Raw genomic sequence first — 18506 nt, 5'->3', positions numbered from 1 at the left:
AAAAGGAGTGTTCGTAATGACCTGGAAGCATCCAATCAACGTTGCAGAGCATGTTATGGCTTAATTTATAATCAGGTTATGTTGTAATAATTAACAACAGTATGAACGCTATAGTCTATTAAGCTGTCGGTGTAAAAGCACATCCTGTTTCCACGTGGATCAGTATTCATTCATTCAAATGAAATGCTAAGAGGTAACCATTACTGAATGACAGATAAACTGTCAAAACAAAAACAGACAAACAACAATGGGACATTTTCATCAAAACACAAATAAATATTACTTCCATAAAATGCTGCTCTGACATTGCAGGATTGGCACAGAGAGGCCTTCCTCTAGCATTTGGATGGCATGTGGCTGATGATGATTGTGTTGCTGCTACATAATTAGATGTTTCACTTGCAAACTATGTCCAAAAAAAGCTTTTCGGATGCAGATTACCTCCCATCTGCCAGCTCTCACAATGTTTGCAAAGAAGTGTGATTTGATGGTCCCCATCAGTGGCTTGTGAGAGTTGTTTGCGGTAAACACTAGAGCTGGGACCATTAGTCGATAAAGTCGATGAATTGACCGAAAATTCTTATATAATCTACTACTTTTTCCGTGGTCGATTACAAGGGCACCTTTAAAAATGGCAGCTGCCTTAAACATCGAAGGCAGGAAACCCTCCCCCCTGCAAGCCACGCCCAGCGTGTTATGACGCCGACGATGTCACCAAGCCATGCCCACCACCTGTCCAGCAGCGCATGTGGGAACATACGTGAGACTTTTTTTTCAAACTCTATGCGTGGTACACTATTAGTCGAGTAAACGAACCAATAATCGATAGTAGTCCATTAGTTAACTAATCGAAGAGCCCGGCTCTCATCACAAACCAAAGCAATCGAGTCCACAGGATTTCGGGGCTGACTGCCAAATAAAGCCCGAAGCAATTTGAGCTCATTCGGGTGGGCCTAACGCAAAAACAAAAATGGATTATTGCATTGGCTACAAAAGCATACGTTGAAGCACATTTACTGTATTCCGATGACATACGTTGTATGTATATTGAACTTCTTTCACACCGTACACATAGCTAGCCGTGCTAATCGAAGGTATGTAAGGCCCGATGTCCACTCACTTTTATTCTGGTCGCAAACCCCGCACTACCCGGAGGGAATATTTAGCGAGAAGAGCCTAGCCTACTGCTGCCCAAATCCCCAGATACTCAAACGCCCTACCAGGTACCTCTTAGCTGTATTCACGGCGTCGCACGGACGCTGTGAGAGTCGGAGGGAGGAGGACGAAATAAAACTTTGCCTATCACTGCCTCGTGACGGCACTCGCTGGCGGCACACGGATGCTGCGAGCGGCTCGAGAAGGCAGGACAGTGGGGAGTGGGTCTTGGCGACCAAGAGGTTGAAGAAAGATCTAATTTGAACGAACCCCAGGCTCCCCTTTTATCCTCCTCACTTCAAAATCCTGCGGTCGTGTTTTACCACGCGGCCAATTGTGCGTCTACCTGTGATTACCACACGTTTTTTTTGTCCTTACGACCCATTGCCTGTCCGTCTGTACTCATTAATTTATTACTCACCCTTGTTAATCCGGAATGATGCCGAACTGGCGAATACACACGCTGCGAGTGTGACCCCCATGCCGAATACACACTTGCAAAGTACACACTTGCAAAGTGTGTATTCGGCATGGGGGTCGGGGGAGGTCGTGGCACTGCGATCCCCTGACCTCATGGTCTGCCCTTCTCGCCTAATATTCCACCCCAGCCCCTCCCGATGTCGTGAATTACTCATTGCAGCTGGCATGATGAACCTTTTTGCACCCATACAATATTAAGCCAACTCAGAGGCACCGCAATGTGACCTGTCCTGCCAGGGTCCGCCAATCTCCTGGTACCGGGAAACCGTGGGACTTTCCTCCTAGGGACCCTTCGGATTAAAACCCGTTGTGCCAGGCAATCCCCCGCCAGGACACTCTGCATGTGCACTACGTGTGTGTGCTCAGTGTGGGGGGCAGGGGGGAGTCGCGGCGCTTGCATAGTTACTTCGAGGCCATGGCACCACAGGTACGGAATAGCATTGAACAATATATTTACAGATGTTCATGGTAAGCTCTTTAATGAAAGCAGTACACACGTCCAAGCAGGTACAGCTCTCCGACGGGTTTTTGGGGGTTGTTGCCACGTGTTGTCTGCCACGATGGCTGACGTGCTTCAACCCACGCGGTGGAGTGGAACGAGCTGAAGCAGCTCCCACTTAAACGTGGAGCGAAACGTCGGACGTCGTGCCGAGCGACACGCGGCAACGGCCCGAAAACCACATCGGGAGTGCTAAACAGAACGGCCGCAACACAAGCATTGCAGTCGTAGTAATACGTTCATTTATTCACCTCTACGAATTGATTCTAGTTAAAAATGGGTGGATTTTTGCTGAAGCGTGTGTGAGCATCAATGTACGTGTAAACGTATATTATGAATTGCGCCGTACTAAATTAAATGGATGTAATTTCACGTGAAAAAATATCGAAATGAATCAAATCACAACGCGATTGATTTCCAACGTATGTAGATAAAGTACGCGGGTTCGGATATCAAACTAAGGTTTTCGTGTCGGTTTACTGCGTATTTCTTGTGGCCTTGATTCACCTACTAGGTCACTGTACTGCATTCCTGAGGCTGCTGTTAGAAACTCTAAATCAATAAGAGTGCACATTCCTTCTCCGAGTAAGGTGCCCATTGATGAATTGGCTTTTGGAAGGTGCCAGCCAGGTTTGTAAAGGCACCAACCAACCTTGGCGCTAGCCAACAACTATTGCCGAGCAGTGATCTGATTCGTGCTGCTGGGCACACGAGGCTCAGTGAATTCATTCAAAGGAATTCCGGTCGCGCGGTTGAGTGCTTCGGCAAGACTATTTCAGCCACCCTGAAATTAGCACCCCCGATTAGCACGTACGGTGCGAAAGAAGTTCAACATACATACGTTAACGTTGGAAGCAGTAAGTTTCTTTGTTGAGTAGCATTCTCAACATGCTCAAGGCTCTCTGAGAGTGTGCTCCGTGAAATTTCATGTACCTTTGTTTGGTACTGCGCTACATTTACTTTAAAGGTAGTTAAATTCATTGTGTATCACTACGTATGTACGTTTATGTATGTTTAGAATCGCTTTGCCCACGACTAAAAGCACAGCTTCAGAGGATGTATTGTTATCATATTCATATATGTATTATCATATTTTTCGATTTAAAACTTTCGTGACTGCAGGGATTCATCTTCTTGGTTCTTTCGGTAAAGTCACGTAGAAGGGAAGTAATAAAATAATAAAAATAAAACATGAGAATTATTTTATTATGTTTTATTTTTATTACTTTATTATTATATTGATACACCAATTGAGACGAGGCTCAAAAGAAAGCCGTCTCTGGTATGGACCAATCAGTTTCAAGGACAATACAAATATTATCAGAGTGTTTTTTTTTGCATTTTGACCACAAGTATTGTGGTTAATGCACACATGATTCCTTGTAAAAAGGTTTCAGTTGTGTTGCCAGAAAAAAGGGGAAAACCCCCATTATTATATTTTGGTACTGGCAAACGAGGTCTAATGGTGTACAATCCATGCTAATCGGAGATGCGGGGGAAGGACAACAAACTAAACACGAAACGCAGTTCTAAAGAAATGAGTTTGTCAATCTAGATGATTTAAAAGCGCGTAGCTCCGGTGGCTCCCTAATATCGGAAGGAAGAGCGTTCCAGACGGCCGCAGAAGTGCGCGACGCGATTGGCCACCGTCTTTGTTCGATCGTTAGCCAACAGCCGCTGCTGCTGCTGAGAGGATGTTCGGAGTTGCCAACGTGGACTTCAAAGTGTCCGCAGAGTCGCTCGGCTTACCCCCCCCCCGCCCCCCGCCAAAATATACTTACAATGTTTATTCTCGGACAAAGAGCTTTCCAGATCACTTGAGGACTTGAAAAATCGTACTTATCGCTTCACCCATCTCTTCCACGCAAGCAATACGCTGCGTGCGCGTGCGCTTAATGGAGTTGTCGATGTCTGCACACGTGCGAATCTTGTTTCTCTGACAGGTAAGCCTAGAGTTTAAGTAAATGTTTAAAAGGCATCGCGTTGCCTTACATAATTTACTCGTTTGCACTTAATTGTCTGAGGCACATTGCGAGCACTGCAAGACCTCCTCTTGGCCGACGTACCTTCGACGATTAATGACGCGTTTATTTTATCATTTTGTTCATAATTGGCCTTGCAATTAGGAATTGGCTGTTAATGATAATTGCAATCAATTATAATGTGCATGTCATTAACACTGTGCCTGCATGCTCGTATTTACATTTGAAGTTATCGTTTATTACAACGGCGAATTTACTTGTTTAACCCTTTGCAAACGGCGTTATGGTTACAAACCGGGCTACTGTAAGTGTGTGTCGGATACAACTGCCATGCCCACCGTAACTAAGCATAGGCAAAGGTGTCAGGTGTGCTATTGTTTTATTTTCTGTACTTCTCTCGCACCGCACGTATACAACCGTGCTAATCGGAGGTGCGTCTATGAAGTAATACAAACCCACATATATCTATATCCCTCGGCGCACATTTTTTAAACATCGCAAACAAAAAAAACAGAAAACAAACGTGGCAATTACCGGTATTTAAATCCCCCTCCCTGTCTCCCTTTCCTCCCATCCATGTTGTTGTCGCTCTTCCCACCCCCCCCCCTTTGCAGATTACGTTCTTCACGCTGCTGTCAGCGGTGTGTGTGATGCTCAATTTGGCCGGCTCCATTCTCTCCTGCCAGAACGCCCAGCTCGTCACCTCGCTGGAATACTGCCACTTGGTCAGCCTCGCAAAAACAAAACACAAAAATGACATCGCACACTCAACTCCGAAGCCCTGCCTTGCGCCACTCAGAAGGGCAACATTGCCGGCAGAGTTTTGACCCGTTGCGTCGTTTCTCCTCCTTTGTCGCAAACGGCGTAGATTTTGCGGTGTTGTTTTTGTGAAAAAAGGAAACCTCCTTTTTTCGAACAAGTAGAACATACGGTCTGTTTTCTTGTAACGCGGCGGTCGTTGTGTTCCTGAAGAACACCGCGTTATGGGGAAAATCGCGTTGATAATCAGCGATATATAATATGGGGTAAAGCGCAGTCCGCGATAACACGTGAGATGCGTATGCAGGCTGAAAAAAGACTGAGGCCGCGGGTAGCATCTAGAAGCATCCAGCAGCATCCCAATGCCGTGTGTGATGCTACGCAGAGGCAGCCACATGACCGCTTATTCCTACTCGCGTGACGTAGTAATGCGTCACTCAATTGCGTTATATCCAATTCGCATCCGCGTTATAAAAATATGTTCCCGAATACATTAATTGCGTTATATCCAATTCAACAAATGGCGCTTAATTATCATCTTATTTGACAGGTATTATTCTACTTTACCGAGTGTTGACATCCCCAGCGTTAAACAATACTTTCCTTTTTGTATTTGGATTGTCAACCAACACCGGGTACGACTTGTACACCTATTGGTCTCTTTTAGCCCCGCCCACCCCCCAACACGTTCCATTCATTGGCTACCACATTCAGATAAGCCCCTCCCCCTCCTCCCCCCTTAACTTGTATTTAAGAGCTCGTCTCTTGGAATTTTGCCTCACTGGATACAGTAAATTTAGCTGTGACGGTCCCACCTGATGACGGAGACTTGTGTTGCCTCCGAAACGTCGTGATTTTAATTTTTATTTCTATTATTTCTATTATTTTTATTTGTATTATTTATTTTTACATACGTGACTTTACCGAAAAAACCTCAGAGTATAATTATCATCGGTTATTGTGATCGCATTTTTAATGTTGCGTCACCGCAAATGAGGTTACTTGTTTCTGTAATGCCTTGGTCTTGTCCCAGTAACTTTCTTTATTCTTGGCTTAAATTGCCTGTCTGTTATTTCCCCTATACAAATAACGGTTGTATGCGCACACACACACACACACATGAACACTTGAATTAAATGTCTTCCTTCAGAGTGAAAAAAATGTCAGTGGTAGAACAAACATCGAGGGTGAAGGAAAACCATTCAACAGTGTGTGCACAGCCACAGGTTCAATTGGATGAAGCCAAGTTTCACGATTACCCTTCAGCTCGACCGTACCACTGGGTAGCGCGCGTGAATCGCTCAAAGCAACGGGCCCCATGTCCACAGCGCTGGCAAGAACAGCAAGTCAGAAGCAATCGTCAGGTCACAGGTTGAATAAGTTACTTGGCCACGGTTGCATAAAAATAAAACCTTCCAATTACGCTTTGCTCCCGAGTAATCTTGGGTGCAATTATGCAAGTGCCACACTGGCATTTCGTAGATAATTTGCATGGCTAGGACTCTAATGAAAAACGGTGGTTTTCATACTGAGCAGTATTTATTAACACAACCATTTTAAAAGGCAATTGTTTTTAAGAGTTTAATATTACGAGAAAAACACTCACACTGACGGGCAGTGTACGTGTACGGTGTTTTTTCTGCAATATTTTGCTGTCTTTTCATGGATTTTCTGTTTGCACTTAGTCACATATTCACTTTAAGATGTTTTTTGTTCGTGTTTTTGTTTTTTGTTCGTTGCGGTTGCACCCGATTCAAGAGTCGAATGGCTCACAGGGTTATACCTAATAAATGAACTTGAACTTAAACGTGACTCTTTGTCCTGAAGGACAGAGCTACATTTGCCTGCTTACACTGCTGCTAGTGGGACGGCCTCCAGGAGAAGGAGCACTAGAGAACCCCTCGAGAGGGTGTTTGGCCTACTCTTCCACACCGGCCAGACGTCTTGGAAGGCGTGGGGAAGTTGTCTACGCTTTGCGCGACTGAATGTGTAATTGCCGATCGACTGACCGTGGTGCCCCCATTGATACTGCTGGTGTTGGGAGGATTTAAGTACCTTGCCTTGTTCTTTAACTGACACGCAGGGAGGCCAAATCAAAACCAGCGACCTCTGGGTCGCGACTCCAGTGTGCTGCTAACACGCACAACGCCACGGCGTCTAGGAAACGAAGGAAGCACAACAAGTAATGACATATAAACGTGTCCACATGTACACTTTCAGTGAAATTGATAAGGGTGCACAAATAAAACAGTTTAGTGCACGCGTAATGTAATGCTCATGTTTGTACGTTGCCTACAGAAATCTTCCAGGTTACAATACATCACTCGTACAAAATGCTTCAGGAAATTGCTAACGCACTGTTTGCGAGGTGCAAATCAGCGGAGTGAAACTGTGTGTTATTTCGCGACGGCCGCACGTGTAGTATATTGTAGAACAATTACGCGTATGAAGCGGCATTTTGAAGCGGGTGTGAAACCCGAAGCGAGATGAAAGCGCCGATAAACCTGCACTACAAAAGGCAAATAACCCGTGGGACTTGCGCAGCAGCTCAAGGCCCGGATAACCACGTTGATTGCTTTAGGACCTACACGCAGAGCGTGGCAACTTCATTTGGAAATGTCGCTGTGCATTTTTCCGAGAACGACATCTTTGGCAGCACAGTTTGCCACCGCGCAAAGTGTAAAGGGAGGAAAAGGATGATGAATAATACTAAAAGATACATAATGAAAACCAAAAAAAGTAAATGCCACATGTGCCTGGACCGTCTTCTACAATTGTACCTTGGATCACTGAGACTCATATTTCTGCTGAACCCTATAAAGATTCCAAGCAATCTTGATCTCTCACCTGAAGACGGTCGCTTGTGTTGCGATCGAAACGTCGTGATCTCTTATTTTTTCTACCTACGTGACTTTACCGAAAGAACCAAAGAGTAGAGATTACAAGCACATGCACTTACGTGGTGGAGGCGGTGAGCGCTCCGAACCCGGCGATCCGAGTTCGAGTCCCTACTCGCTGCCAACTCCAGTGACGATTAACTGAACTGGCCCCGGGCTTCCCCTAGGTCGACTCAGCCTTAAATGAGTACCTGGCGTGGTGTGTAAAAACTATCGGCACTGGAGAGACAAAGGTAGCCTGCGCGTAGGGGCCACCCACCTCGCCGTACCGGCCGTCATGGGTGCCCGAAAAGCGGCACTTGCCCCAAAAAACTTTGTTCAAGGCTGTGTGAGGGCGATCTTAGTCCACATCCTGCAGGAGGTGGTGGTGGAGTGTGGCAGATACTCCGACTGATGCTCCTACTGTTGTGGAGTAACTCATGCAGCCAGCTATGGCTGCAGAGTTTGGTAGTACATGTTGTTGACGTCGTTTATTGTGAAAATTCTGTCAGTTCCTATGATCACTGTTGCATTGCTTTTATGGCTTTATTTTGGTGATTTTCGAAAAGTTTTTTGGTTTGGCCATGTTTGTTTGTTGTAGTACAGAGTTAGACTGATGGCCTTAATCTAAGTTGTCTTGTGGTTGTTGTTGTTTGACTTGCATCCCACTGGGATAATTGCACAGTGTTGGTGTACGGTGATTTTTATGCAATATTTTCCTGTCTTTTCTTGGATTTTCTGTTTGCACATAGTCACTTTAAGATGTTTTCTTGTTCATGTTTTTTTGTTTGTTGCGGTTGCACCCGATTCAAGAGCCGACTGGCTCACAGGGCTATACCAAATAAATGAACTTTGAACTTTGAAGGGCCCATGTGCGACGGCTGTGCCTGCGTGCAGATAAACTTGGAGGACGATGTGTGCGTCTGCTGCGAGAACCCCAAGCTGAACGGCTGCAGCAACCTGGGGGACACGCTGAAGCTGAACCCGCTGCAGGCGTGCGACTCCGTGCGTCTCGCCCTCAAGGTGACTGTCACGCTGCGCCGTGGGCGATAACAACGCGCGATTTAAATAATCTTCTCGGGGGGGGGGGGGGTGACACTTTGTACGTTAACCCGCCCGTAGCTCGCTTGACGGTGCATACGAAATGAAACTGACACGACAAGAACACCCGAGTGCTCGCGCAGTCTCCTTCGTCGTAGCCTGCAGCCACCGAATGTTTGCGACCTATTTTTTTTGTCCCCGTTACACACAAAAAAAGGCACGGTCGCCTGCGGTATGTATCGTGTCCACCGGAATGTGTTGTTTTTGTTTTTTTTTGGGGGGGGGGGGGGGGCGACGTTTCGTAGTCAACGCAAATCGTGTCGGTGAATGGGTTTAGGCCGAGTTTGGAAGTGGCACGGCGTGCCAGACTTGATAAGTGCAGGTTTAGCAAATCCGTCTTAATAATAAATTTTTTGATATTCCATCGAAGCACACTACCTTGTTGTTAACGCGATAACATTGACGAATTATTCCTTCGGTCAGCGAACAGCTACCTGCAGATGAATCACGAAGCGCTTGCTCTATTCCGCATATTTCCTGCCCTCACTTGTTTCATCGCTAATATGAGAAGAGTTTGTCGGCAGATTTCATACCGCGAGCACCAGTTCTGCAACGGTGCGTTGCTTTTTTTTGTCGGGCGCCTCGCCTCTTTTTTTGTTGCAGCAACGTGTACAGGTACAGTGCCTTGAAAGTGTGCGGGGCTTAAGCGATCCTGATAATAAACATACACAGACATGCCCGGACAGGATCGTTCGTGATTTATTTTTTTTCTTTCGGTGTGCGTCCTCGTTGTTCCGCACCGCCAGGGCCACCGTTTAACACGGCTCCTTACTTGCTCCTTCCAGGCCCCTCGAGAGGGCACCCAGAGGTACCTCGCTCGCACTTTCTGGGCAGGTGACTTTGTAGCTGTCAATCGTCATGTTAGCACAGCTTGTGCCCGCGGTTGAAAAAAAGAAGTTGCCGTTCCCCAATGAAAAGGATCGGGTTTTTTTTTGTTCATTAGTATTCTTGATGTGTTCTCGACACAGCCTGATGTGTGCTTGCGAGGCAGCCTGTTTATCTGTGATTTGCTTGATAATTCTCATCCACCGGAGCTATTAGCACGGATGGGATGCCAGTTTGTTTACAAATGCATGGACTGCGAATCTGTAAGAAAATAAATCTGTATCGTTAGCAGAAAAAAATACATGGGGGGGGGGGGGGGGTGGTCGTGTAGTGTAGGGGTTAGTGTACTGTGCTACACACTCAGCGTTCTGAATACAATTCTCGCTCACAGTGGCAAATAACTAGACCGATTACGGGTCTCCCCTGGGTCAGCTCAGCCTTAAATAAGAACCCGGTGTGGTGTAGAAACATCGCCACTGGGGAGACTATAACGACCGGATGTGGTGCCTCCCACAACCACCCCTTCACGCGCCGCGTCGACCTTCATCGCTGCTCGCTCACAGTCTGTGCAAGCTTCGGCGAGTGAAGAGTCTTTGGCTCCACTTGTGCACCATGCCGGCCTTCTTTGTGTTGCTCCTTGAAAGGGAGTTGCTGCACTCCCACCCCCAAAACAACCTGCAAAAATGCTCTATGGGCTATCTTCGTTTCATGCTGGATTGTTTTTTTTTTTGTACGTTTTTACTTGGTCGTGTCCGGTGTGAATTTTCACAAATGCGGTCCCTTTTTAATAGGGGGGTGGGGGCTGGGGGTTGGGGGCGGGGGACGTCACCTGCAATGTGTGGGGAGCTGTCAGTGCCAAACCTAAACCACCGTGTGTGCCGCCATCACATTAAACGCCCTGCACATGACCCTTTGCCGATGTGTCTGCGTGCAACGTGGGGGGGGGGGGGGGGGGGGGGGGGTGGCAGGGTAAACTAGCATTTCATATGAATGCTGAAAATGTCACCTGAGCCACACAATGTGTGCTGACATTTTCGATCGGGGAAAACAGAACGGCAGCTGGGCTTACTTGGCAGGGAAGAGCGGAAACACAACTGATGGATGCTCATGTGTTTTTTTTTGCCTCACGGATGTCCGCTCCGTGAGAACTGCCCAGCGCATTTTGCTTTTCACTGGCGGAGATTACTCCATCAATATTTCCTCCCCTGACAGTCGGCGGTGCTGAAGTTGCGACGAACGTCGGTGGTAGTCAAGTTCATAATGGCGTTATTTATACCTTTGCCCTGTATTTGGAGTTTCAAATCTGTCACGTGGCTTGGTATGAATTACATTGACGAATGTATGGCGGTAGCGCGGCCTGTTGAAAATTCAATATCTATTTTTGTTTTCATACATACTTTAGTCCTTTCCCCAGTTTTATTCCAATTGTGGCATCGCTATCGTGTCATCGTACAAAGTGCCTGTTCGGTAGAGAATGGCTTGTGGCAAACAGGTGTCCCAGAACTGCTTTTGAATCCCCTTCAAGTGACCTTAGAGTAAATCCACTCTTTCACATACGCATTGCTGCTGGGAAATGCTTATCCAATGGCAGTCAAACTCATTTTCATATCTGGAATTTGGCCCCATGAAGCAATGTATGTGTAATATCTCAATTACGGCGGGAGACGAGTTGACGGGGCAGCACTTATTTATTAACACTGATGCAACAGTAACAGGTACAGCCGAGATACAGCCTACGCTACGCGTGCCTAACTCGGCTACGCACTCAGGCCCTCCGGCTACGCTCTCCCCACGGGGAGCTATCGGACCCACCTTGCCAGGGCACGGGTCTCGACCTCTGGGTTACACAGCCCGGCCCTTACAAGGACGTCGGCCCGTGAATCCCAAGGTCTCGCCTCTGAGCCGCACAGAGTCCCGGCCCTTACAAGGGCAGCGGGGCTAGGGGTCTCAGGGCCCTATCTTTTCCTCCGTCTTCTGTCTTCACTGGTTGACGACTCCCCGAGTGCTGCTGCACATCGCCTTACATAGCCCTCCGCGCCAGGGGGCGGGGCCTATGCGGACCGCGATGTGGACACCCACTACGCGCTGTCTCACGATCCTCCCCGCCAGCACGTACCACCTCTACATATGTAATCAATGTCATGCAATCATTGGTGACAAACCAGAAACCGAGTTTTAATGCTAAGCGGCTACCTGGATTCACAGATGTCCAGATTTGAACCCGGATTCTCAGTGCCCCCGGCTCAAGATTCCTGAGCCACCCAGCCACATTCAAAGCACAATATTTATACGTACAATTTATTTTGGCGAAACATTTGCAGTAAATGTCATTCTGTACTGTAGAAGTCGGGAGCCGGCCGGAGGGTGGGGCTGAGTTGGAAAGGGGTGGGATTTAACTTTTAAAATAATTTTCTCATGTTGCACATTATTTTTTATTAACTATGCTCTCATTCTACAATGCACACGTTTGCCAACGCTACAGCATCAATATGTAATAGGTTGAAATGCGTGGTTTAGATCGCATGAATTATGCATAGGCGATTGCTCAGATTGTTACGAGAGATGCCCACGCTATTGAAGCAAGTGCCAAGATAATATAATCACTGGGAGCTGCACCCTTAGAATCACTTCATGTGAATTCTAGAGTAAGAGACATCCTCTTCAATTAAGAACTTTGTTCAAAAGGTAGGGGATAACATCGGCAATCATTGGCCCATTGTATTAGGTGGCTTTTGAATTATTTCTTTTTACTGTGGCAACGCTTAAAATGTATTATCGTTAGCGTCTATTGATGACATCACACAGCTGCCTGCACAGAGCTCACTTTGCCGTAATTTGGCTCGTACCGTTTGGTGAATCAGTCCCTAGTTGTGGTACAGTCATTCCTGTAATCAAGGATTTCCCTGTTCCTCAATGATTCACATATGTATTGTGATAACTTGAACAAATAAATAAACGATAACCTTGGGTTGAATCATCGTTTACTACCCTTTTCTAGATGTTGAATAAGCAGTCTTTACCCTACCTGTGTTTTATATGCCTGGCTGAGCGTCTCAAAAAACGTTCATACCCTGGGCATTTGCATCTTACAAATATAAATGTGTGATGAATATGTTTCCTTGTCGAATATAGATGGCGTGCCTGTGTTTATATAAGGCAGTGCCATGCAAAAATAATGAGCATTAAACTCCATTGGAGCTGCCAAGGGTCATATCATAGACGCTAAGATCATGGCCTGATTGATGTTAAATAATTGCACAGAATAAATAATTGCTGAATATTCTGACATTTCGGCTGTATCAGACTGGATATGTTGCCGTACCTACAATGCTACCGGACCACCCCACAGCGCTATAATTTAAATGATCACTTATCTTCCCTCTTTAAGCTGCATGTATAACTATCATCATCAGCCATGGTCAATCCACTGCTGCATTAAGCTCCCCCCCCCACCCCCCAGTCATCTTTCATGACCTGCCATGTAACAATCCACCTAGCAACCGCACACGATCCTGATTTCATCGCTGCATCTCCCTGTGGTGGATGTCCTTTTGGACTCGTTCCGTTCATCGTCATTATATCAGTTTATTTATGAAAATTTTTGTTATCTCGTGTAGTGAGATTAGTAGGCTTACGCAACTGAATTGATGAAGTCACTTTCATTTTCCTCAGATGCGTATAGGCAGATGACCTTTATCACTGGGTAAGAGCGCATTGAGACCAAAAATATATTTTCTCAAGGGAGACCTGGGATAAAATAAATGCAGCAAATCAGCAAAATAATTCCAACGTGTGAACACAAACCGCACAAAAGCCATTGGTTATGCAAGGGAACTAAGTATTGGTGTTAATGGCGATGATGATTATGAATTTGACCTGTGCAGTTCCTCCATATAGGTGAATTGATGGTCGATAATCCGTTTTTAATACTCGATAGATTTGAGTAATTTAAGGCAAAAGGTTCACAACTGCCGGGAATCAGAATTCTCCGTCCATATTTAAAGCAGCATCGACTGCTCGGTGGCATGCTAATGGCTCAGCCACGGTGATGAGTGCAGCTGTTCTCAGGAGAGAGTGCATTACACCACATCAGCGGCATATTGTTAGTGATCATAGCCCTGCTTAAAATCTGTCAGCAATTAGACAATTACCAAACTAATGAACACGTCCTTGTCGCGAACAGTTACAACGGTGATCCAATACACCGCGAACTCGTCACCAGTCCAGAGTTTGCGTGCTTGCTTCAACAAATGTGCTGCTTGATGTTGGTATGTAAAGGCAATACATTGGCTGAGGGCTACAAGTGACTTTGTGTTTATGTGCGGAGACGGAATTTATTCTGCATATGCATGATCCTCCAGTGACCCTGTATATAAAGCAAAGGGAAACATCCTACACCGTTGTATTTTCTCGTTCAAACGAACCAGCTAAATATATTGTCAATTCTGAACTGAGGTTTTGTTGTTGACATGACATGCCTATTTTTTTTATTTATGAATTCCTTCTTTTTGATGCATCTCGTGGCTTGGTCTCATTGACTGCACAAAGCCGCTATTCGAAAATAATAAATCCCACAAGGCCTTCACGAGAGGTTGTTGGAAGCGCGGGGATTGACCGTGAGTAGAGAGGCAGTGCAAAATAATGATGACGTGAAATTGTGCGTGGAACCATGGACATCACACGCGCCCTTGGTGACGCGAGGCTTGGTTTGACTCGGCGCTTGACCTAAGAGCAGAACTATTTCATGGCCTCGTGAAGAGAAATGGCTTTGGATGTAACAGTGATCGGGTTACTTGCTTGTTTCTGACTTGTTTTGATATTTTAACCCCAAGTTATTTGAATCCCTTACAGTTTAAATCAGGTTAAGTTTGGCTCAAATATCCAATAAAAACAAACAATTATGCCAACTGCCCTCATTTTTGTTGCAGTGGGGTTCACAAAAAACCCCCATCATGAGCATTGTTTACTTTGCACTGCATTCTGGGCGCAATTGCTGGGTGGAGGCGTTCAGTGGTTTTAACGAGAATAATTTGTGTATGTTTATTTTATTATCATTATTACAAATCGTGGAATATTAGGTGGATATCCTTTCATTTTTTTAATTAACTTAATTCCTTAGGACCCTTTGAGAGACTGCATTTAGTGTCAGATACTAGTTAATATTCATATTACAAAAAAAAAAAACTTTACTGGATGTGTTGTATCTGCATCAGTTCCAGATGAGAACATTCTTGAAAGCTTCATTAGCAGCATGAATCAAAATAATATTTCGGAATCCACAGTTTGCGTGCAATGCGTTTGATGGGAAGAATTTAAGAATGTCTACCTCCTTTCGCAACCTCCGACGTTCTTTGCACGAAAACCACGGGGAGGCGTTAATTACCACGCGGTGATTGCCTCGAGCACCGTATACAATCCACAAGCAGTCAATTATATCGTTCTAATAATACACTCTCTCAAATACGGCTTCATATTTTCAGCCCGTTGCTTGAAGAGAGAGAGAGTAATAGTGTAATATCTGGCATTGGATGCTTGATATAATCGCGTCACAGTGTTTTACTGCATCATTGTAAACTCCAGCACAGCACACGGCCATCTGCTACAAGGCCATATCTTTTTCTCTTTTATTGTTTATACGATTCTCACACGGCAGGATTTTTCTCGTGTGTGGGAATATGTTTTGCTATTTTACGTTTTTTACTCCTCATTTGCCAACTGATGGGGGGGGGGGGGGGGGGGGTCTTTAGAGTGTGGCGTCATAGAATTGTGAATGTTCCAAGCAGTTGGAAATGTATCAAGAGACCCAAATCATTGCTTACCTGACCCCCGCAGTATGACTTTTGTAAGTCATACACTAAGCAGCAAATATTGCTTTGCAGTAAGCAGCATACTTGATGAATTCGTTGATATGATTAGAATACAGGAAGGCTGCGAGGGTAATGTCTGTCTCTGTCTTTCAGGATTTGCTCTTCAGCGTCTGTGCTCTGAACATCATCTCAGTGGCCGTGTGCGCTCTTGCGACCGCCACACGCTGCATGCAGATGATCTCCTCTGATGTCATACACATTGTGAGTAATGCCTCGCTCTTCTTACCGGCTGCCACATCGTCAAACAATGTCCAGGTTGTCTCCCCGGCGGTCCCGTTGCTCTGCGTGCCCTTACTTTACTGCGATTGATTTGTTCACCCTTTTAAGCGCATCGCGTGTACTTTCTTTTCAGTTTTTTTTTGTCGCGTGTTCAAAGTTGCCTTTTACTGCATTCCCGTGCATTTAGAATGCTGCCCATTTATCCGTGGGTGTTGTCCCCCCCCCCCCCCCCCCCACTGCACCTCCCGATTAGCGCGTTTGGCTACGAGCGGTGCGAAAGAAGTTCAACATCCATCCATATTAAAAACTAGAAAAAATATTGCTTAATGGGGAGTTGAATATTTATGAATGAAACTCGTGTCGAAAAGGTTTATGTTTTGAGAAGGGCTTGTTGGCCAATTTAAATATTTTGCAAATGTTCGTTCATTTACTCATCTATTAATCACCGAGAAACAGTTCTGCGCGCCGCAGTAATCTCGCCCGCTCACTTATTCTCTAGCGTAGCCGGGGTGCACTCATTGTCTGTAGCAGTGCTCTGTGCGCCAGGCGAAACCACCTTCTAAGTCACTTGGAGGGAAATAAAATGCAAATAGCGTATCCTTTAGAGCAGGGGTCCCCAACCCCCTGGCCGCGGACCGGTACCGGCCTGTGTCCTGATAGGAACCGGGCCGCACAGCAGCATGAGGTGAGCAGTGAGCCCACACGTGGCCCGCCCCCATTGTTTTATTGACCACTTCCATCCGCGCCTCTTTCCCGCACCGCGCACTTGTCTCAGTCACAGTGTTGGTCAGCCCACAAGCTCTAACCCCTAGCCAACATGAGAGGGGGAAAGACCCAATGATGAACCCCCACTCCCCCCCGCCGGTCTGTGAAAAAATTGCCTTCCACGAAACCGGTCCCTGGTGCCAAACAGGTTGGGGACCGCTGGGTTAGAGAGAAGACACCCAAACTCATACCAAGGTGTCCTGTCGACACTACCGCAAAATACACGTGCTATATAATCTGAAGTTCTTGGAGCATTTTATACTCAAGATTATTGTTAGTCTCTGGCCCACTCGACCCTGCCGTTCTCTAGTCGAGACCACGAGCGTTCGACAGCACTCTGCGCTCCGCGTGGCCATTCCAATTCTTACCAAAACCTCGTGACTTGCCTGTGCGCAGCAAGCGTGACAATTCACTCCCCTGATATTACAGACACGGGGTCATTCTTTTCCTAGAAATGCTGGTGGAAGGTGAAGGCGCAGCGCTGCAATAGCTTGCACACGCAACTGCTGGCAGAAGGGTCTTCACTAGAGGGAGCTCTAGATAAGGTATTTTGGCCTACTCTTCGATTCTGGCCAGATGTCTTGCAAGAGGCGAGAGTTGAACTTCTTTCGCGCCATACGTGGCCAACCGTGCTAATCGGAGGTGCGGGGGAAGAGCAGCAAGTACCCGCACTCTACCCCAGCACACGTGACCGTGATGTACTAATTTACTAAATGAATACTGCGGGGTGGACAGAGGTGCGGGCGGTGGGGAGGAATTTCGGATCATTGTTTGGAATACGGTGCAGGAATTTTGAGACATCCAATGTGCTTAGCAGAACACGTTATGGAACGTAGAGTTTCTGATTATAATAATAATGATGATGTAACCTGACAAGGAGGACTGCTTCTGTCGAAGCTTGGGAGACCGTGGCATTATAAGGAATGGAATGGAATTGTGTTGCGGAAGGAAGTTGAGTCGTGCCATCTAAAAGTCAGTGTTGATTGCACGTATCTATATATTTCATCGTAATTCCTAGGGAAAAATAGCACCTCGTGCAGAATTTCACCTCAAAAGTGGAATACATTTTAATATTAATGCGCGCATATTTCCTCAATCATTTAAAAATTACACGGTATGTGACATGCATATGGGTGCATGTTCAAAGTTACATTTATTACATAAATCTTACATGAGGCAGCATGACAAAAAAACATTGTAATAACTAAAACCTACATTGCCTAACCACTCGTACACAATTTAAAGGTTAAACCTTATTTTTGTACATTTATTAGCTCTATCTTCTTAAATAAGTAATTATTAATTACCTGTTGTTTTTTTCTTCTTCACGCTATAGACTCCCGTCATGAATAACCAAAGAGAGTGGCATGTTTAATTCAGTTCATTTGTTTTTTTCCTGCTCCAGCCTCGATTTTGATTGGCTGCGGGAGGAGGGCAGCCGATATTTGAGCGACTACTCTTAAGGGAGCCGATGGGCGCCGCTTATGTCAATGACCGCGACATATTATTGTGCAATCTGCTTGACTTAAAGATATTCAATTATTTTCACAAGAAACTATGGACCCCCTCCCCTCCAAATTAGTTAATTACAAAACTCACCGTACAGCTGATCGACACAAATGTACATATATTCTGTTATACCAGCGAGTTTAGCTTGTGTTCGTGTTGCTTGTGCGTTTATGGGTTTCCACGCGAGATTTCCTTTGCGCAGTCAAATCCACCGGTGCAGTGGCGGCTCCCTTTAATGGACTATGCCTCGTCTTGGTTCTTTCGGTAAAGTCACGTAGAAGGGAAATAATACAAATAATACAAATAAAACATGATAAATTCATTCTCACAACGTTTCGGCCACAACGCAAGCAGCCGTCCTCAGGTGAAGACCAGGTGTGTCGGGGAGACAGCGTCTGAATGAAACACCACCACGCTTGGAGCGTATATTTAAGCTGGGTCGGAAGGGGGGAAGGGCGCCTTGACAAAA

At 45.9% G+C, this 18506-nt stretch overlaps 1 protein-coding gene across 2 annotated transcripts in view; it reads left to right on the top strand.

The window, feature by feature from the left end:
- Positions 1 to 4735: 4735 nt before the first annotated feature.
- LOC133343853 (protein ENTREP2-like) overlaps positions 4736 to 18506 on the top strand; it is a 32248-nt gene continuing 18477 nt past the window's right edge. Inside the window, exons 1-4 of one of the 2 annotated variants that reach the window (XM_061553771.1) lie at positions 4788 to 4841; positions 6959 to 7057; positions 8649 to 8774; positions 15638 to 15745. In XM_061553771.1, the coding sequence (XP_061409755.1) occupies positions 15713 to 15745 (33 nt within the window). In that variant the 5' untranslated portion in view covers positions 4788 to 4841; positions 6959 to 7057; positions 8649 to 8774; positions 15638 to 15712. Of the gene's footprint in view, positions 4842 to 6958; positions 7058 to 8648; positions 8775 to 15637; positions 15746 to 18506 lie in introns of both variants that reach the window. The other variant, XM_061553770.1, reaches the window with a different exon arrangement.

This window comes from Lethenteron reissneri, chromosome 18, assembly GCF_015708825.2.
Source record: "Lethenteron reissneri isolate LAM-NWPU_2019-01 chromosome 18, ASM1570882v1, whole genome shotgun sequence".
Classification (NCBI taxonomy): domain Eukaryota; kingdom Metazoa; phylum Chordata; class Hyperoartia; order Petromyzontiformes; family Petromyzontidae; genus Lethenteron; species Lethenteron reissneri.
The sequence above is the reverse complement of the archived record's forward strand: the minus strand, read 5'-3'. Positions and strand labels throughout refer to the sequence as shown.